The sequence below is a fragment of the Pinus tabuliformis genome, chromosome Q (assembly GCF_031772625.1).
Source record: "Pinus tabuliformis cultivar Carrire ecotype Pingquan chromosome Q, CPIR1, whole genome shotgun sequence".
In the NCBI taxonomy this organism is placed as follows: Eukaryota; Viridiplantae; Streptophyta; class Pinopsida; order Pinales; family Pinaceae; genus Pinus; species Pinus tabuliformis.
This window is the reverse complement of record NC_142296.1, coordinates 1,339,367,635-1,339,387,716: the sequence shown is the minus strand read 5'-3', so window position 1 is coordinate 1,339,387,716 and position 20,082 is coordinate 1,339,367,635. Positions and strand designations below refer to the sequence as shown.

The 20,082-nt window shown below is 38.8% G+C and overlaps 1 protein-coding gene across 7 annotated transcripts in view; it reads left to right on the top strand.

The window, feature by feature from the left end:
- LOC149224808 (uncharacterized) overlaps positions 1–19,806 on the top strand; it is a 96,076-nt gene extending 76,270 nt beyond the window's left edge. For 4 of the 7 annotated variants that reach the window (XM_089386279.1, XM_089386281.1, XM_089386280.1 and 1 more), the window contains 8 exons: positions 15,028–15,219; positions 15,977–16,069; positions 16,230–16,412; positions 16,553–16,655; positions 16,782–16,967; positions 17,404–18,314; positions 18,420–19,021; positions 19,201–19,806. In XM_089386279.1, coding sequence (XP_089242405.1) covers positions 15,028–15,219; positions 15,977–16,069; positions 16,230–16,412; positions 16,553–16,655; positions 16,782–16,967; positions 17,404–18,314; positions 18,420–19,021; positions 19,201–19,345 — 2,415 coding nt within the window. In that variant the 3' untranslated portion in view covers positions 19,346–19,806. The remainder of the gene's footprint in view (positions 1–15,027; positions 15,220–15,976; positions 16,070–16,229; positions 16,413–16,552; positions 16,656–16,781; positions 16,968–17,403; positions 18,315–18,419; positions 19,022–19,200) is intronic. The other 3 variants (XM_089386284.1, XM_089386283.1, XM_089386286.1) reach the window with 3 other exon arrangements.
- Positions 19,807–20,082: the final 276 nt, after the last annotated feature.

Genomic DNA, 20,082 nt, shown 5'->3' with positions numbered 1-20,082 from the left:
ACCAGAGCTTTTTGTTAAGCACACGACTCAATGATCGGATGGATCGACTGACAAATGACTTCCTATTTAAAGATAAATTCTCCAATGACTAGTTCGAGTGATCCTCATCAAAGCAATCTCGACTGTTGATGAAGATCAACATTTCTTTTAATCTCATTTGTCAAAATATTTAATAATTTGGGGAAATTCGAAATTTTTAATTAAATGAATTTTAATTAATCCAAAAATAGAATTTTTGAGTTAATTTCCCAAAAAAAGATTTGACTTAACCCCTAGGGATCAAAGGTTTAAAATTTAGCAAAATACCTAATTTATCTAGTCCCGAGGCCTTTTAAAATTTATTTTTTAAGGACTTACGAATTTTGCCTTTGGAGAATATAAATTTATCTAGGACCTAGAACTAATTAAATTTCTGGCTTAAGATTGTAATTAATTTTTGGCTAGAAAATTTAATTAATTAACTTATGAGGGGATAAATTATTTTTCCAACCTTCAAGACATTTTACATCATGATTTTCATAATTTTTTACATCACAAAGGGGAAACCAATTTGTAATAGACCTTCACAGACTACCCATTTCTGTGACACAAATATAATCCAACAAACAAAGCAATTTGTAATAAAATAACCTAATCAAATAGTTTGGATTATTCCCAAGTCACTTTTACATAGACTTGATCTAGAACACTAGGATTCGCCTAAGATCCTAGCGACAAAATCCATTCCAACTTTGGGGTAAGACTGGAGCGGAAAACTTTGCCGACCATTTGAAAATGGATCAGTGAGAGAAAAACCTCCCAGAATGGAGATTGTCATTAGAAAGTTAGGTTTACCTAGGTTGTTACATACATGACACGGTTCAGTTGAGATTATTTACATCATATACATGCGGAATGGGTTTACATTATAACATGTTGATCACACTGATGATGATAGCTAGACGACACAGACACATTGTTGGGTCCCCATAATACTAGTGATTACCCCATTACTATTGTAGTTATACCCCTTATTAATATTGTTGTGCCCCTATTTCCCCCATATTGTTATTACTGTGCCCTATTGTTAAATTGGCAACTAGGGCCAAACTCCATGTGGATCAGCTTATTTATGACAGCTGATATTTTTATTGGATCCCTCTCGTCGAGAGGTGTAGGATTGATCCAAAGATCATCCGATTCCGATAAGTATTTATGGAGATATGAATTTATTTTGTTTATATAATTATTACCAAGCCGACCAGCAACTTGAGTAGGCTCAGAAGCCCAATAGACGTGTCTATTCATCATCTACGTTCTAGTATAAATTGGTGTGGATTTGAAGTCATTTTAACACACATTCTTGGTGGGTTCTCCTCCTCTCCACGTCTTGGGTTTTTGGAGAAGGAGGGACACCTAAAATATACATTTGCTGATGCCCTAGCCGCAGTAGCTGATGCCCTAGCCGCAGTAGCTGATGCCCTAGCCACAGTTCAGTTGTGCCCTAGCCGCAGTGCAGATGATGCCCTAGCCGCAGGCTTATAAGAAGATCTAAATGCAGATAAGAGGAGACTTATGTGCAGCATGAATAAGCCCCTATACGCTGTCTCAAGAGGCTCAATCCGCAGATGAGAGGAGGGCTAATATAGGCCCTAAATGAAGGTCTGAATCCATTGTCTATTGACCCTATATGCAACAAGAAAGAAACTCCTTATCCACAGTCATAATCTGCCTTAGCCGCAGTCAAAGAAGGAGGTTCCAGCCACAGCAAATGGAGGTCTTAAGCAGCTGTATAGTAGTGCCCTTAGCCGCAGTAAGGGGAGCCCTTATACGCAGCTCAAAGAGACCCAGTTGCTGTCACCTAAGCCGCTGACATAATGCTACATTGCTGTAGGTAACAGCGTGGCCTATTTCAGGATTGTTTGGGCATAATCAAGCTGTTCTTGATCTCGGTGTGCTGAGCAAAAGAATCCGCAAAAAGGAGGAGCTAGGGACAGTAGTTTAAGGAGCTGTTTGGATCACTGTTTGAAGGGACTAAAGTTACAGTCCACTGATGGCTAGGCCGCAGGCCATAGCCAGCAGTTGGAGGCCTTTATTTAGTAGCTGCGTTCAGAAGGTAAGCAGCCCTATAAGGCAGCGTATCATTGGAGGATTGTATGAAAGCTAGCTGCAGTAATCAGGTGAACTGTGGGGCATGGTTAAGGTGTTGTGGCTCTCAGAGGGTGCCCTAACAAATGACCAGGTCTGCCATGCACCAGTCCTTATGAAAGGTATCAGATTAGCAGCCTTGACATGATCAGTGAATCGGCAAAGGAAGGAGAGTCTTATGGAAGGAAAACTTCAGTAATATGGGTAACTGACTGAGCTGTTCATCTGCTACATATCTTCAGTACTTGGGATCAGATCTGCAACCTCATTGTGTCATCTTCAAGGTGAAGATCTCTGATGTCTGATCTCCTATTTGGCAAGTCAAGTATTGACTTAAAATCATTGTACTCTATCTCTCTCTCTCTGCTGAACTTTGAAGATAAAAGAAGATTTGATCAAAGGGTTTCCCCACACATTGTGGGGTTTGTCCCTGGCTTGCGCCATATCTTGTGTCCTCTTGTCTTGGCTTGTCTTCTGCGTTTTATATTTATGTTCTATCTGCAGTTTATCATAATGCTGATGTGATTGCCAATTGTGAAAATTTAAATAAATTGCTCTAGCATAGAACATACCAAAAATTAACACCTATAGAATCCCTCTATTGTTATTTTTGTGGCTTTATATTATTATTGTTAGGTCGGCTGGATTATATTGTGACTCCTTAGACTCCTATATATAGAAATGAGGTTTTGTCATTTGAATCATCCAAGAATTGTTCATTTATGTAATGTAAAGGAGGTTGCCCCCTCGAAGACGCTGAATTCTAAGGCGTTCATCTATCTTTTCTTGAGCTGGTTTCATAACATTTGGTATCAGAGCTTTGGATTCTAGGGTTTCACTGCTCTAAACCGGTCATCGTGGCATTTTCGATATAACTTTTTTTTTCTACGACGTTTCAGAAGTTGCAAAAAAAACCCATTTGAGAAGAAATCGCACTGAACCTCGGGTCCGAATTTCAGAGTTTTTCGCCTGAGGAAGTTGGTCTTTTTGCAGACTTCTGAATTACATTTCAAACAGGTGACCTGGGGAAAATCGTCATAACTTTCTTTCTGAGCATCGGATTGAAATTTCTCAAGAAGGTACAGAAAGAGGACGGACTGTAGTTTTCTTGTATATATTTTTCAGAGTCAAAGGTCGAAACAGTGACACGTGGCACTTCATACAAGTTCGCTCTACTGAACTAGTCTACAATCAGGTCATTGCGGGAGATTGTGCATAACTCTTTCTTGGAGAATCCAATTTGGATCAGACTAGTGGCATTGGAAAGAGGACACAAAAGGCTACTACAGGTCACAATTTCAGAACTGGATGATTCGAAATTACAGAGATACATCAGATTCAATATCAGGCTTCTACAAAGTGAAAAAAGGTGTGTAGTTTTTTTTAAATTTTTGCGTAAGCTTGGTTTGACCTTATTCAAAGGGCTTAGTAAAACATTATTATCAGTAATTGATGCCTCGAGGAAAGAAAATGCAAACACTTAGTAAGCAAGTTGAAAGCTCTAGCATTACTTATGAAAAAGAGGAAGAAATGCAACATGATATAGCAAAATTACAAGACCAAGTGCAACAAGTGTCACTTGCACAAAAAGGAACAGAATCTAAGATGGATGGTTTAAAGAAAGATGTAGAAGCTAAGATGGATGGTTTAAAGAAAGGCGTAGAAGCTAAGATGGACGATTTGAAGATAGATTTGAAGACAGACATGGAAGAATTGAAGAAGTTGCTACAAGAAAGGGTCACTAATGGTGAAAGGGTAATAAAGGAAACTCATGATGAGAACAAAAGAAATGTTAATCATGATTCCATAGACTCTAATGTTGGATCGAAGACCCACCATATTCCAAAAATCGATATGAGGAAGTTTGATGGCAAGGATCCCGCAACATGGATATTACAGATGGAGCAATTCTTCGATCTCAATAATGTGCAAAACATACAAAAGGTACGTATGGCAACTTTATATTTGGAACCAAATCAGTTTGTATGGTATCAATGGCTTTGCTCTCGTAAACAATTTATCACTTGGGCAATTTTTATGGAAGAATTGATAGCACATTATGAGGATACAAAAAACAACACTTATTTTGGCCAATTGATAAGTCTCAAACAGAAGGGTTCAATAATGGATCACATTGAGGGGTTCCAAAAATTGAACATAAGGGTAAAAGATATTCCAGAGGAGCATAGGATTGATGTGTTCATAGGGTCTTTAAAGGATAATATCCAACATGATGTTCGCCTTTGGGAACTTGATTCATTAGAGAAGGCATTCAGGTTAGCAAAAAAATGGAAAGCAAAATTATGGCAACCAGGAAGTATACCACTCACAACTATAAAGACGGAAGTGTTGTTGCCCCTAGTCTTCCACAACCTATAAGGTTGACACCACAACAATTGCAAGAAAAAAGAGCAAAAGGGCTTTGTTACAGTTGTGATAGCAAATACACTAAAGGTCATAAGTGTGCTGAGAAGAAATTATTCTACATAGATTGTGAAGAGGAAGAAGAAAATGAGCAAGAAAGGTCAAAAGAAGAGGATATACTCCAGGAACAAAGCCTAGATGAAGAACAAATAAATCCGACCATATCTTGTAATGCATTAGCGGGGATTACCACTCCTTAAACCATCAAGATAGAAGGACAAATCAAGAAGAAAAAGGTAATAGTGTTGATTGATTCAGGAAGCACCCACAATTTTATTCATTGTAAGGTAGCAAAAGAATTGAATTGTTTCCTATATCCAACACCAGAGTATCAAGTGATGATTGCAAATGGAGGAACAATAAATTGCTCTGGAAAGTGCCATAATATCAAGCTATCCATGGGAGAATATGTATTGACTAGCCCAATGCTTTCCATTCCAATGGGAGGTGCTGATGTTGTACTAGGAGTCCAATGGCTACAATCCTTGGGTACAATAGCTTTTAATTTTCAAGAACTTTTCATCAAATTTTCTACGGAAGGAAAGGAAGTTGAATTGAGGGGTATTGCAGGGAAACCAGGAAAGATAATCAACTCTAATGGTATGACAAAGCTTCTAAAAAAGGAGCAAAGAGGTGTAATTGCACAATTATGTTCGCTAGATGTTTCCACATCGGAATAATTTATTTCTCCAGATCTCCAAAAAGTCCTGGACAATCATTCCAAGGTATTTGAGACTCCCAAAGGTCTCCCACCTATGCGTGATCATGATCATGCTATTCATCTGATTCCAGGAAGTGTTCCTCCAAACATCAGGCTGTACAGATATCCCTACGTCCAAAAGAGTGAAATTGAACGTATGGTTGCAGAAATGCTAGAGGCTGGTATAATTCAACCGAGTCAAAGTTCTTTCTCTGCTCCAGTAGTATTGGTGCACAAGAAGGATGGATCATGGCGCATGTGTCCGGATTATAGGGAGCTCAACAAGCTCACTATTAAAGATAAGTTCCCCATTCCTGTCATTGATGAATTACTGGATGAATTGCATGGATCAATTTACTTCACCAACTTGGATCTTCGTTCAGGATATCATCAAATCAGAATGAAGATTGAAGACATTCCGAAAACAGCATTTAGAACTCATGAGGGTCATTATGAATTTTTGGTCATGCCTTTTGGCCTTACCAATGCACCTTCAACATTTCAAGGTTTGATGAATTCAATTTTCAAACCATTCCTTAGAAAATTTGTGTTAGTACTTTTTGATGATATACTAATCTACAACAAGTCTTGGAAGGATCATGTTGAACATGTTGACAGGGTGCTACAACTATTGGAGGAGAAACAATTATATGCAAAAAGATCCAAATGTTTCTTTGGAGTCTAGGAGGTGGAATATCTGGGTCATATTGTATCTCATGAAGGAGTTAAGGTAGACCCTAGCAAAATTAAAGCCATTAAGGAATGGAAAATCCCCACATCCATAAAGCATCTGCGAGGATTCTCGGGTTGACAGGGTATTATCGCAAGTTTGTTAAGAATTATGGGAGAATAGCAGCACCTCTAACAACATTATTGAAGAAAGATGCATTTTCATGGATTCCGGAAGCAACAAAGGCCTTTGAACATCTTAAAAAGGCAATGTGCCAAGCACCGGTCTTAGCTACACCGGACTTCACAAAAACCTTTATCGTGGAATGTGATGCTTCAGGAAATGGAATTGGTGCTGTTCTAATGCAAGATGAAAGACCCATTGCTTTGGAAAGCCGTCTAATCAAGGGAAAGTTTTTAAGCAAAGCTATTTATGAGAAGGAAATGTTGGCAATACTCCATGCACTTAAAAAATGGCGACCCTACCTAATGGGAAGACACTTCAAGGTAAAAACGTATCATGATAGCCTTAAATACTTTTTAGAACAAAGATTATCCTCTGAAGAGCAACAAAAGTGGGTCACAAAGATGTTGGGTTATGACTTTGAAATCATCTACAAAAAAGGGAAGCAAAATGTGGTGGCAGACGCACTCTCAAGAAAAGATGAAGATGTGGAAGCATTGTTGTGCGCCATTTCTATTATCCAACCAGATTGGATAAATGAAGCAAGGGAGGAGTGGAAGAATGACGAAGAAGTGTGGGCACTTATTCGAAAGTTACAACAAGATTCCAGTACGTCTGATACATTTAGCTGGCAAAATGATTCGTTATGGTACAAAGATCGCTTATACCTCTGTAAGAATTCCCAGCTAAAACAAAAGATTCTTATCGAATTGCACACTTATCCCTTAGTAGGGCACTCAGGATTTTTAAAAACTTACCACAGGGTTAAGAAGGAATTTTTTTGGGATGGCCTTAAATCAGATATTCAAAAGTTTGTGGTGGAATGTTTGGTTTGCCAACAAAATAAAGTTGAAACAATTAAGACACCGGGTCTATTACAACCTTTATCCATTCCAAGCCAACGTTGGGAGGAGGTTTCAATGGATTTTATCACAGGTTTACCCAAGTCTGAGGGAAAGAGTGTCATCATGGTGGTAGTTGATAGACATACCAAGTATGCACACTTTTGTGCATTATCACATCCATTTAAAGCCAGTACAATTTCTACTGCATTTATGGAAACAATTCAAAAGCTACATGGAAACCCAAAGATTATTGTAAGTGACAGAGATCCCATTTTCACTGGAAATTTTTGGATAGAATTATTTTCTTGTCTTGGTACTCAGTTAGCTCATAGCTCATCTTATCATCCTCAATCTGATGGGCAAACTGAGATAGTAAACAAATGTTTGGAAGGATATTTTCGTTGCTTTGTATCTGATAAACAGATACAATGAGTCAAATGGTTGCCTCTGGCTGAATGGTGGTATAACAATTCCTTCCATACAGCAACAAAAATGACCCCATTTATGGCACTTTATGGGTATCAACCACCATCTATCACATCATATTTAAGAGAAAATTCTAAGGTTCAGGCAGTGGAACATCACATCGAACATCAACAACAAGTCCTCCAACTCTTAAAGGATAACCTCGTGTTGGCACAGAATAGAATGAAACAACAGGCAGATCAACATCGCAGGGAAAGAAGTTTTGATGTAGGTGATTGGGTATTCCTACGGCTACAACCATATAAGCAAATGTCCCTCAAGCAAGCTAAGAAGGATAATAAATTATCACCAAAGTATTATGGTCCGTACAAGGTGTTGCAAAAGATTGGTACTATGGCATACAAATTGGAGCTTCCTGCAGCTTCTCGATTGCACCTAGTTTTCCATGTTTCATGTTTAAAGAAGGTTATAGGCGACAAGCTCCCAGTTCAAACAATATTGCCAGAACTTGATGAGGAAGGAAAAATTATATTGGAACCGAAAGCAGTCACAGAAACAAGAACTCGACAGCTATGAAATTGATCAATTTGAGAGTATCTTATCAAGTGGAAGAACTTATCCGCTGAAGATTCCACATGGGAGGATGAGAATTTAATGCAGAAGTATCTAGAACTACTCAAGCGTTGAGGACAACACTTTTTTGAAGGAGAGGGGCATGTTGGGTCCCCATAATACTAGTGATTACCCCATTACTATTGTAGTTATACCCCTTATTAATATTGTTGTGCCCCTATTGCCCCCATATTGTTATTACTGTGCCCCGTAGAATCCCTCTATTGTTATTTTTTTGGCTTTATATTATTATTATTAGGTCGGCTGGATTATATTGTGACTCCTTAGACTCCTATATATAGAAAGGAGGTTTTGTCATTTGAATCATCCAAGAATTGTTCATTTATGTAATGTAAAGGAGGTTGCCCCCTCGAAGAGGCTAAATTCTAAGGCGTTGATCTATCTTTTCTATCTTTTCTTGAGCTGGTTTCATAACACACATCGATCAGACACTGTCCCTTTTGCGAAAAAAGGAGATGTACTGCTATGGGTCGTTGACATGTAGTGGTCAACATGATGCAACCCTTTACCTTTGTGACCAATCAATGCATGTAAGGATACCACCTCAAGGCTCAATGTATCATCTCATATCTCATTCTTTCATTTATTAATTATATAATTATTATCCTTTATGGATTTCAATTATGTGTCATTCCTACGTTGGATATTAGGGTGTATATGAACTTTTGTTCATTACAAAACTGTTTAATTAGCCTTAAACACTTGTAATTATTTGAGTTGGTTTCATAAAAAGTTGAGACTTAATAAGAACTTAAAATATGGCTAAACTTATGGATCATAGATTCTTTTAGAAGTTTGAGTTTTGAAAAGCAATGACATTCTCTTTTCTCAATACTATGTGCTATGGCCCTTATTGTCAAAAGGAAAAAATTCCTATGCACTTTTCACCTTTCATTTTTGTGACCTTTTTATTTTAATTTTTGTTGTAATTGTTATAATTTTCCTTTTTTTTTTATCTTCTTGTCATTCTTATGAACTCTTTTATCAATTCGAAAAGTCCAACTCTTTTTTCATCCCTTGCCTATTTTTTATGTTGTATCAAAGGATGCCATATTATGGGTGAAGATGTCTCTTAAGTCCGGCGCTATAAACTAAGACTTGACTAATTTTGTGATTGTTCCATCAAATTCCTAAGTACTCTCTCAATGTGAAACTCGTACCCTAGTGATGAGCTTGTAAAGGTTATGCCTCATTGGCCATGCTTGTGAGATAATGCTTTCAGTACCAAGACATACCATCAAAGATGAAGCTCCTTGATGCCCCCATTAAGCCTTTTGTTTTACGCAGATTTGACTTTTGAGGTCTTGGCTTCAATCACAAATAGTGGTCTTGTTACCACACAATCTAGTAGGGCCCTAAGGAGGGAAACATATGGGACACCTATTAGACAAAGTCACAACAATGGGACAATGACCCACTGTCACCTTAGTTAACGTCCCCTGCTCTTTACAGACTTTCACCGATGGGAGGAGTCCCGGTGAGAAAGGAGTCACTTAGAATGAGTAGATCAATGATTTAGGTGTGAAGTGATTCTGCAAAGCCCATTCAAGGAGAGACACAACAACGGCTCAATGTTTCAAGGAAGCTAATACGCTCTCCAAGAAAGGATTTGAGAGATCAAGACCTATGGTTTTGAATATGATGATGATAATAGGTATTCCTAAGGTCAAGACTCTAGGAGATAAGGCAAGACCTCTCAAAGAAGCTCTATGTGATGGTTTAACTCTTCTAAAGGGGTCTTTGCTCTCTTTGAGAGGCCTAAGAAAGAATTGCGCTAAACCTAGGGTATTATGAATAATCATGGGAAGAAATAGTTCCAATGCACTTGCTAGGTCAAGGAAAGGAAGGAGAAAGGGGTCCTTATGATTTATTCCTGTGAATACTAAGCTCATACAACCCTCAAAGAAGTCCCCAAGATGAGAGAGAAAGACCTAGGTTTTCTCTTTTGGAGTGGCACCTAGGGAAAAAGAATTTACAGATGAGACTTAGGCGGATGCCCACCAAACATGGAGCATAGGTAGCCTAGACCCAAAGCTTGATGTGTGACCCTCAGATTGTCGAAAAATCACCTCCCTAAAATTTCACTACAAGCCCTAGACTTTTACCCTACCTTTAGGGTACTGAAATTTAGGAAGAGAAAATACAGAGAAGGGAAGAGTTGATCACCAAACCTCTTGGACTAGTGCCTAGTCCTTTGGGCTATGGAGTCATAGATGATTTAAAATTAGCCAAAACCGTCCTTAAGGAGGCTAAAGATTGATGCCCTAGCAACCGACCTTTAACATTTACCCACTCAAGATGAAGTTTCATGAAAGAAAAACAAAATCTCATCCACTAGTAACATTCATCATTTGTCATGCAATGAGTAAGATATGCAATTGCTAACCAAATATCTTTCCAAAATGATATTCAACAAATTAGGGCACAAGAGCATTAACTAGTTGGAACAATTCCATATATTATACATTATTCCAAGAAAAATATTCAACAAGAAGCACTTACAAGATGACAATATGATGTATCCAACTACAAATCATGTAGTAGCTCCAAAGAAGATTGAAAATTTCAGCTTCAAATGTCAAATTGCATCTAAGAATTTCCAATAGTGTCCAAAGAAAAAGTGCAAATTTGTTTACAAGAGAAAGATCCAATTGATGATGATGAGTTCTCACAAATGAGACTCATCTCTATTTATACGAGTCTCTACTAATTCAAATTAGCCTAATGAGCCCCAACAATTATAACATAATGTGTAAATAACAAGCCTTGGTTACAAGCCAACCACGTAGCCATCATAAGTTTTGAAAAGCCATCCATAAGTGAGCCGCAATGATGATGTCATGATGAAGGGTCATTGGAGGGCCTTGTTGAGTCCTCTATGTGCCATGATGAGAGAGACAGCCCCAATAAATATGCATTAGGGGATGGCCCCTAAATTTTAATGCAAGTCATCATGTGGTGCCCCATAGTGGTTTTGGGGCACAAGTGTTGGTCTCATGGGTCTCTTGATGAAAGATAAGACTGTAGACTGCTCCAAATGAGGGCTATGATGATGGTGTGTTCCCTCCCATGTTTCAAGGGTGAGACAAACCTCCTTTGGGCCTTGGATCAGCTACCACTGAGGGCATGACATGAAATGATGCTAATACACATGATGGAGTCCAGTGGCTCTCAAAGCATCCCCGACAAATGTCAATATGATCATCTAGTGGGCCTGGGCCCCAGTTAAGTTACCCAACTCATGATGAAACCACTTGCCAATTAGATATAAGATCCAATGCGCTTCCTCACCTTCAAGTACAATTCATTAGTGCATCTAAGTGAACTGAGCTTATTAATCAAGGGCACAAATGAGACTTCATAATGGGAATCCCTTTCAAATTTGGGGCTCTGAGCATGTAATAGTGTTACCTCCCTATGTAGGAGTGGCTAATAATGAACCCTATTAGGTCTTCCCAACCCCTAAGGGGAAAGACAGGTCCAAGGTACATCCTTCAAGTGATAGGGATCATGTGAATAATTATGAGGTGGATAGGGACACAGGGGTTTCAAGGCCAAATGCCATGGGTTCAAGGGTGGTAATGATGAAGGATGTCCACATACTTGGGTGTATAGATGTAGGAGGGAGCAATCGCGGTACATGAGTTACCCCGACCTTTGTTTTTTCACCCTTCTTCATTTGCCTTTTTCCTTTTCTTGATTTTAATTTATTATACTACTCGGGCTTAAGGAAATGAGAACATGTTGTGTATGATATAAGCAATGATTACCCTCTTAAGGTGGGGTAGTTCATCACCCACCAAGGGTTGGGACATGCATGGGTTCCTTAGTGATGCGGGGCACACACATGGCACCCTAGGAACCAAGGTGATGACCATAATGAAGGGGTGAAGCTCATGTTTGGCTTTTGCCCACGCATTGATATATTGTCTCGACCATGTTTTGCATTTTATGATATCCTTTTCTTTTGCTTGTGGCCATAATATGCTTTTAACCTTTTTTTAGTTGCATCAACCTTCGGGGAAACATTTACAGGATTGACCCAAACATGCAGACAAGGGGAGGGGTGTACTAGAGCCTTGTTGACTGAGTGATCATGTGGACCCATAGAGGGAAGATGATGAAATAAGGCTTGTAATGTGCGGAGGGGAGTGAAAAATGTGAAATGGGAAAATGGGACTGCGCTACCAAAATCAGGGTTTCCCAAGTAGTGCCCTTCCTAAAGCTATAAGCCAATAAGGGAGATCCCATGGGACTAGGATTGAGAATTAACCCCCCATTTAAGGTGAGGGAACAAAACTACAGTCAAAACCCTTCCTTCTTCCATGTCACCCAATAATCCATACCCAATGCGCTTGAGGAAAAACAAGCATAAGCATTCGATTGCACAATGAAAAACATACCTTTAGGATTGGATGGCCCACCTTCAAAGTTCAAACATATACTCTCGACAGATGGGCGAGGAGACATATGATTGGTTCAGGGAGTGGAGATCAAGTGGCACAATATGTCGGCTACATTGGTGGCTGTCAAGGGCCGGTGGCTACCGGTTGAAGACAAATTTAGGAGAAAAATTCTCATATGGGGTCACCCACTTTTGGTGGGTAACAGGTCTTGCATTGAGATGGCCCAAACTATCAATCTCTAGAGTTTCCTTGCCTTTAATCACAAATAGTGGTCTTGCATTGAGATGACTCAAACTATCAATCTCTAGAGTCTCTTTTAGAGCCTCATTTTGTAGTTTCCACCTACTCAATGATTTATTGTTAGTTTCACCCGTTCTATGAGGAATTCTTTAGTTCTAAATGTTAGAAGTTATTCTACCTCTTCCTCATCCCTAACCATTATTCAAGGTAGGTTGACATTGCCTAGGGTTATTCCTTGGGCTCTATCAATCCAAGCTACCCTCTAACAAACATGATTCAAAAGGCACTTGGTGTTGACAGCTACACCATTTATTTGGATGATGAGGATGGCTAACTTCCTTCCCCCTTTGTGGTAAATTGGTAATGCCATTTTCTCCTAGGCTATGTTCCTCTATTGGCTCTCCACTTTTAAAAGTTTTTCTTCTGGGGCTAACCTACTTGTGAGACTGCTTGTCATTTTGTTTCCTATTGGTTTTGCACTCATTAATTTCATTTCATTTCAAGGATGAATTTTGCACCCAATCTTTTATTCGGTTGTAATTACAAGTCCTTTGACTTATTTTGGTCTTTTGTGGACATTAATACAAATTTTAATTATTTCCTTTAGCTAGTTAGGATCTGGTTATTGTTCTTACGATTATGGTTTTCTTCCCAATTCAATGCCTCCTCCCACCTAAATGCATGATACTTCTTGATAGCTTGTATGAGGATTGTTTCTTAATTTTTTTTCTTTTTAAATACATCTATCCATCAAGGAGAAAAATACCTCAACTTATCCTGCAATAGATGTTGCCTCCAATAAATATCCCTGACATCTGTATTCAGCACATATAAATAAGGTGCCAAAGGTAACCCTCATGAATAGACTGATGAAGAGAAATACATGAGGATAAGGCAGCATCAGCCAAAATAAAGGCCGAAGCATTCTTGAAGAGGCATTCACGATGGCCACACATTGGGAACCAAAGTCCAAGCAAGACAACATCTCTGAGATAAAGGACAAGCCAACCTTATCATATGCCTTGTCAAAGTTAATCTTCAACATATGGGACTGTTAACCAGTCTTTTGGGCCCACTCCATAGTCTCCCGAGTTGAAACCTTAGTATCGAATATGAACCTTTCATGAACAAAGCCTATCTACTTTGGCTGGACCACATAATGCGCAATTGACCAGATCGTCAAAGCCAAGGCCTTAGGCAAGCAACCATGAGCAAGGTAATTGATCCCCAACCCCCAATGTTTCTCACTGTGCTCTTGGGGATGAGTGTAGTCAACCCCTAACTGAGAAACTCAAACAAACGACCAGATGCAAATACCTATGGTGCCAAACCACAAAGTCATCACCTATGGAATCCCACATTGCCTTGTAAAACTCACAAGGAAGACCATCAAGCTCATGAGAGTTACCATTCTGCATAGAGGTCAAAGCAACGAAGAGCTCATCCCTTGAAAAGGTTCTATCCAGTCTGTCCTGATCACCATCGGAGACTTTGTAAAGGAAAACTCTATGACAAGCATCTCTAGTAGCAAGCACACCATCCATCAGATTGTAAGGGGAAAAAATATATCAAGATTGAGAGCTAACCTACCATGAACCTGTGATGGATCCTTTGATAGAGAACCATTTAACTAGCAAAGACCAAGCACTCTATCTGCAGACACCTTTTGTTGCGGTTAAAACAAAACTTGGACCCCTCTTTCCCCTGCCGAATCCATTGGAGACGAGAATGAATGTTGGCACCCCAAGATATATAATCCTTTCCACTCCTTATCACTATCTCCAATTTCACAACCTCCTGTTCAAGAACGGCATTAAGAATTTCCACCTCAAGAAAGGTATAGACCTCGTCCAATTTCAATTTTCTACTGAGCCACCTGCAACTCCATCCTCCTACTGCGAGCCATCATCCCACCCCAACCTCTCATTTCTAATCATAGTTACATCCTCCAACATTATAAATTGACTGGTAAAATTTAACTTGAATCACCAATCTGAAATGCACTGAAATTACTAATATTTTGCAGAAAATCTGCTTTACTGAACCTATGGATAGAGTGTAGATGTTGGATTGAAACCAAGTAGCATTTATGTTGATAAATGAACCACATCAATAAGATTATGGTAGGGTTATTTGGGTCATGGCATTTGATAAGAAACATTTGGCACACCTTTTGGTAAGAAGAAGGACATAAAGAACGGGGACAATCTAGAACTAATTATGATATGCCATAGCCTACCGGAAACCATTTTAAAGTCATGGAATTGTGTTCTTTTGATTAAATCGTATATAGTCAGTATTTGTTTATGAATACATGTTACGATTAGGATGACAGCTAAATTCTACTTTATGATTTTTGTTGAGGCTTTGCAGGTTTTTGCCTTTGGATCTGTGCCACTGAAAACATATCTTTCTGATGGAGACATTGACTTGACTGCTTTTAGCAAGCAGAAACAGCTTACAAAGGTGTGGGGAAATCAAGTGCGTTCTGCCCTTGAGGAAGAAGGGCGCCACAAGGATGCTGAATTTAGAGTAAAGGATGTTCAGTACATAGATGCTGCTGAGGTCAGTTAAGCTCTAAATTGTTTGCTTTGTCTAGACATCAAGCAATTCACGGGGAATGACTTTTCTATGTTTGGGCTTATTTATTAGAGACCTATTGCAGTTTTTTTTGTTTTGTTATTGTCATGAAATAGATATGCTGATATTCTTTCTTCTCCTAGTTTCTCCTTTTTCCCACCCATATTCTGTTGCTACTGGATTCCTTTTTCTGTTCGTTTTCCAATGCAAGTCTTCTCCATTCTCTCTTTGAGATGCAATAAGGCTACTTGCATTTTCTTTGGGAGATCTATTATGTTATTCAAAATAAATTTCAACTTATTATTTGTATACCATTCCATGGATCTTTAGTCGTCATGCACATCCATTTTTTTTAATTAACTAAACATTTTGTGATATTTATGCAATCGGTGCATGATGGGCCCAGGATACATGTTCAGCCATATGGTCACCAGGAATTGACCTTATTCTGCGAATTTTCTGCTTCAGTTTTCCTCTGTTGCCGAATGTCTTTTCCTATTGCATGTTTCATTGTACATTGCATATCTTGTTTATTTCAGAGTTCCCTTCATCTTTCTCCTATTCCTTCTGTGTTTCTCCTTGGGTCTTCCGTCTTTGCAGCTTTCACATCTTTTTATGGTTCGAATGTTGAAAGATTTTGGCAAAATTTTCTTTAGTTGGATCATATGCAAACTTTTGTATGTGCTTTAACAAGAACATGGAATTTTAATGTACCCTTTACTGTGGATGTGATTGCTAACAGGTCAAGCTTGTGAAATGTCTTGTTGGAAACATTGTTGTAGACATCTCCTATAATCAGATTGGAGGACTTTGTACCCTTTGCTTTCTTGAGCGGGTAAGCACCATATGTTTTCTACTAGATCACATCCTACTTGTGGTCATGTTTGTCATTATTGCATATTAATGATGCCAGTCTATATTCAAAAGGTGCAATGTGCATTTGCTGTTAATGTGATAGGCTTACATATGAATTGATATACAAACCCTGTCTGTAGGTTAATCGGTTGATTGGGAAGAAAAACTTATTCAAACGTAGTATTATACTTGTTAAAGCATGGTGCTATTATGAAAGCCGTATTCTTGGAGCTCATCATGCACTTATTTCTACATATGCTTTGGAGACTTTAGTCCTTTATATTTTTCATCTTTTCCATGCATCACTACGGGGTCCTCTGGAGGTGCGTGGAGATATCATCTGACATACATATCCTTTGCTAGATTCTAGAAATAAGAGGACATCAAATAATTAAGAAGGGCTGGTTGATTACATTTTAATATGTATTAAGTATTGAGTATTGATGTGGTAGTCAATGGACAGGTTTTATTTAGGTTTCTGGATTATTTTAGCAAGTTCGATTGGGACAACTATTGTGTCAGCATACAGGGTCCAGTTCCTATAGCTTCTCTTCCACGAATAGCTGGTAGTCACCTTTGATTTCTTTTTACATAGTAGATTCAATTACCTCCTTAACAGAATATTAAAAATTTAAAATTCAATTATGGAGTGTTTGAAAATGTTGTCATTGATTGTTTTTCCTTTATGTCAGCTGAACCACCTCAAACAGATGGAGGCAAACTGTTGCTTAGCAAGGATTTTCTAGAGAACTGTCTGAAGATGTACTCAGATGTTCCGAATGGTCATGACAGTAACAGTCGTCCATTTAGCTCCAAATTCTTGAACGTAGTGGATCCATTACGTGAAAATAATAATCTTGGGCGGAGTGTGAGCCAAGGTATTTTGGTCCTTGCACTTTCAATTTACCTTGCACGTGATACTTTTCTTTTTAACAACATGCAGTTCATATTACATATATATTTTAGTTGAGTTGATTAATGCGTTGCCATTCATTTTCCATGTTAATTAATACCATACCATTTCTCTTCCATATTGTTGTAAATTAAGAGCTGAGAAATTTGCATCTGATTAATTATTCAAGGTGAAATAGAGTAGAAAACAGGACATTTGTTTGTTGAATATCATATTTATGATCAATACTTATTTATTTCGTTGTTTCACTAACTTCCCTCTTGATCTTTGCTGAAGCTTAGTTGAAGCATTTGCTGCTTGTGATACGTCACTGAAGTACAATGGATAGGTTTTGTTTTATATGTTTCCAATTGGTGTAGATAATCTATACTTACAGTTTGGGCATCGTTTATATGGTGCAGCAAACTTCTATCGTATAAGAAGTGCATTTGGATATGGAGCTCGCAAATTGGCAAAAATTCTACATTCTCCTGAAGGAAAGATTGCTGCAGAACTGAATTGTTTTTTTCCCATTACTTGGGAGAGGCATGCAAATGGACAACGTCCAGATGTTCCAGACTCAATATCACGGGGTTTGGAATGCAATTTTTCTGTGGAAAGTGAAAGCTTCTTGGCATTTTCAGAGTCAGTTGTTGGGAATAAGCAAGATACAAAGGAGATTGCTTCAACTGAGGGAAATGGAGCTCAATATGAAGACATTTCTGTCATGGCACAAAGTAATGGCACTGACTTGAACATTGTTCGAACCTGGAGCGATGATGCATCATTGATGAATGTTGGTGAAATGGGTTCATGGGAGGATGGATTTGGAGGAAAAAGTATCAGTGATAGTAACAGTGTCAAATCAGAGAGACATGATAATTTGTATAATGTTGTTAATGATGAAAATGTCACCCTTAGCGATGATGGCGCGAGTTTCACTTCTGCGATGATGGCGCAAGTGTCAATTGGGGCTGTAGTCGATGGCTTGAGTAGTCCAAGGTCTGATCTCCTCAGTGGTGATTTTAAAAGCCACTTGAGCAATCTTGCTTATGGAAGATCATGCCAAAATCCCGTTTGGCATGGTTCTATTGCACAATCTCCAGTCCCACCTCAGCATTCTCAAGAACACCGTCTATGGGAAGGTCCCGGAAGACCTGTTCATCCAAACATGGATACGTTCTCTCATATCCACGGGCAAGGTTTTTTTCCGAGATATCCATATTTTCAGTTTGATTATCGAGGAGTGAATTCGCCAGTCCTGCCAGGGCCATTCAATGTTGAGGAAATGCGAAGGCCAAGAAGTGGAACAGGAACATACTTACCGAATCTGGTATAGTTTAAACTTTCATCTCAATGTCTTTTCTTGGGCAGGTTTTTTTTTTTGTGGGACTTTTCAATAATTTAGGCAGTGCTGATTTTAGATATTTGCAACCAGCAGAGTTATCATTCGTATAGAGAGAAAAACTTTTCCAAAGGTAAGCATCAACATGGCACAACTGCACATGATTCTACTGCTCGCGAGGGTGGAGCACACCACAGTAGTAGCAGAAATCAAGTTGGATACAATTCAGGATCATCCTGGCAGACTGGATATGCAAACATTGATGGGAACTTTGGAAATGCCGACCTATCTAGAAACGAAGGACTGTGCAAGAGCTCATATCCATCAGGTTCTCATGCAGTGATGGGGAACATAGCCGTGGCTTCACAACCAGGATTAGTGGTTCCAGGGTTGCTGCACTCACTACCCCATGTCAGCAGCCAGGAGGCACCTTCATTTACACCAGTTGGCCCATGTGGCCCTCCCTTGGGCCCATTCTATCACTTTTCAAATGGTACAACTTTTGCATCTGATCCACTGGAGTTTGGAACATTTGGACCAGTACAACTTGATACTGGTCAAGTGAGATCAGAGACAGGGGGACACGTTATCTCTGTGCTGAATGAGCAATCTTACACGTCTGGTGCAGCAGCTCCCTTACCTTCTTCCAGTGAGAGGGGACTGGAGCAACCATCCGCCCCTTTGAAGCAAGAAAGGTATGACATAAGTAGAGACCAATCTTTAATGCTCATATTTAATAATTTTTATGCAGAACTTGTTTCTTTGTCTACGGACTTGAGTTTGGTTCCCTCAGGTTATTTGCAGATGTATATCTGTTGCAACTTCTTGTTTGTTTTACACTTAGTTCTTAACTCTGGGTTTACAAGGATTTTAGTCTTCTAATATTCAGGGCATCACCGCGGAGTTATCAAATGAAGGAAGAAGATTTCCCTCCACTACCTTTCCAAGGGAAACATAAGGGAAATTCAGCCACTGCGGGAAATGGTCATAGTTGCAACAGTAGAAGTTCACATAGCTGAGTCGATGTTGTAACTCTTTCATCATAGTTTTTTAACTATTGTTCAACCTCCTGATCATGCTGCTTTCATTGCTGTCTAAAATGAGACATGAGCAGCAGCCAAGAAGATTCTGTATATCCCATTGGATAAATTTGGATTTAATTTATGTCTAGTTTATAAACTGTAAAGTAGTTTTCCAATTCATTCGATAACATGCCCAGGCCAGTTTTGAAAGGCTCTAAGTCAGATATGCCTGCAAATGAAGTGGAAAGGGAAGTAAAGTGTTCATGATATCCAGGCTCTGTCACTATCTTGGTTCCACTGTTACGGCATTCTACTAAACTTAGTAGTCTGGAGGCTCCGGGTGCTTGTGAATATTTTACAAGCGAGGATTTTAACCATTTTTTTATTGTTTACTTGTACATTTTTTTGCTAATTTGAATTCGTTTAATGAAAAGTTACATTTGGTTAGGACATGTTGATGTTCATGAAGTTTTGATAAAGAGGATGGCCTTGTTTTACTGGAATGAATAAGAGATAAAGTGAGCATTTTTTTTCTCTGGAGTTGTGTTCACTGCACCTTGACCTTGTCTTTTTGATCGTCATTGTTTTCAAATTCTTACCTAACTGCTGTCCTGATTATTTCAAATAGAAGTTCATGATCAGGCCTACTGGGGGCAAAACCATAATTCTTGCTGCAAATATGTATAAGCCTTAAAGCATATAACATTACTGGATGAATAGATATTAGAATGAAA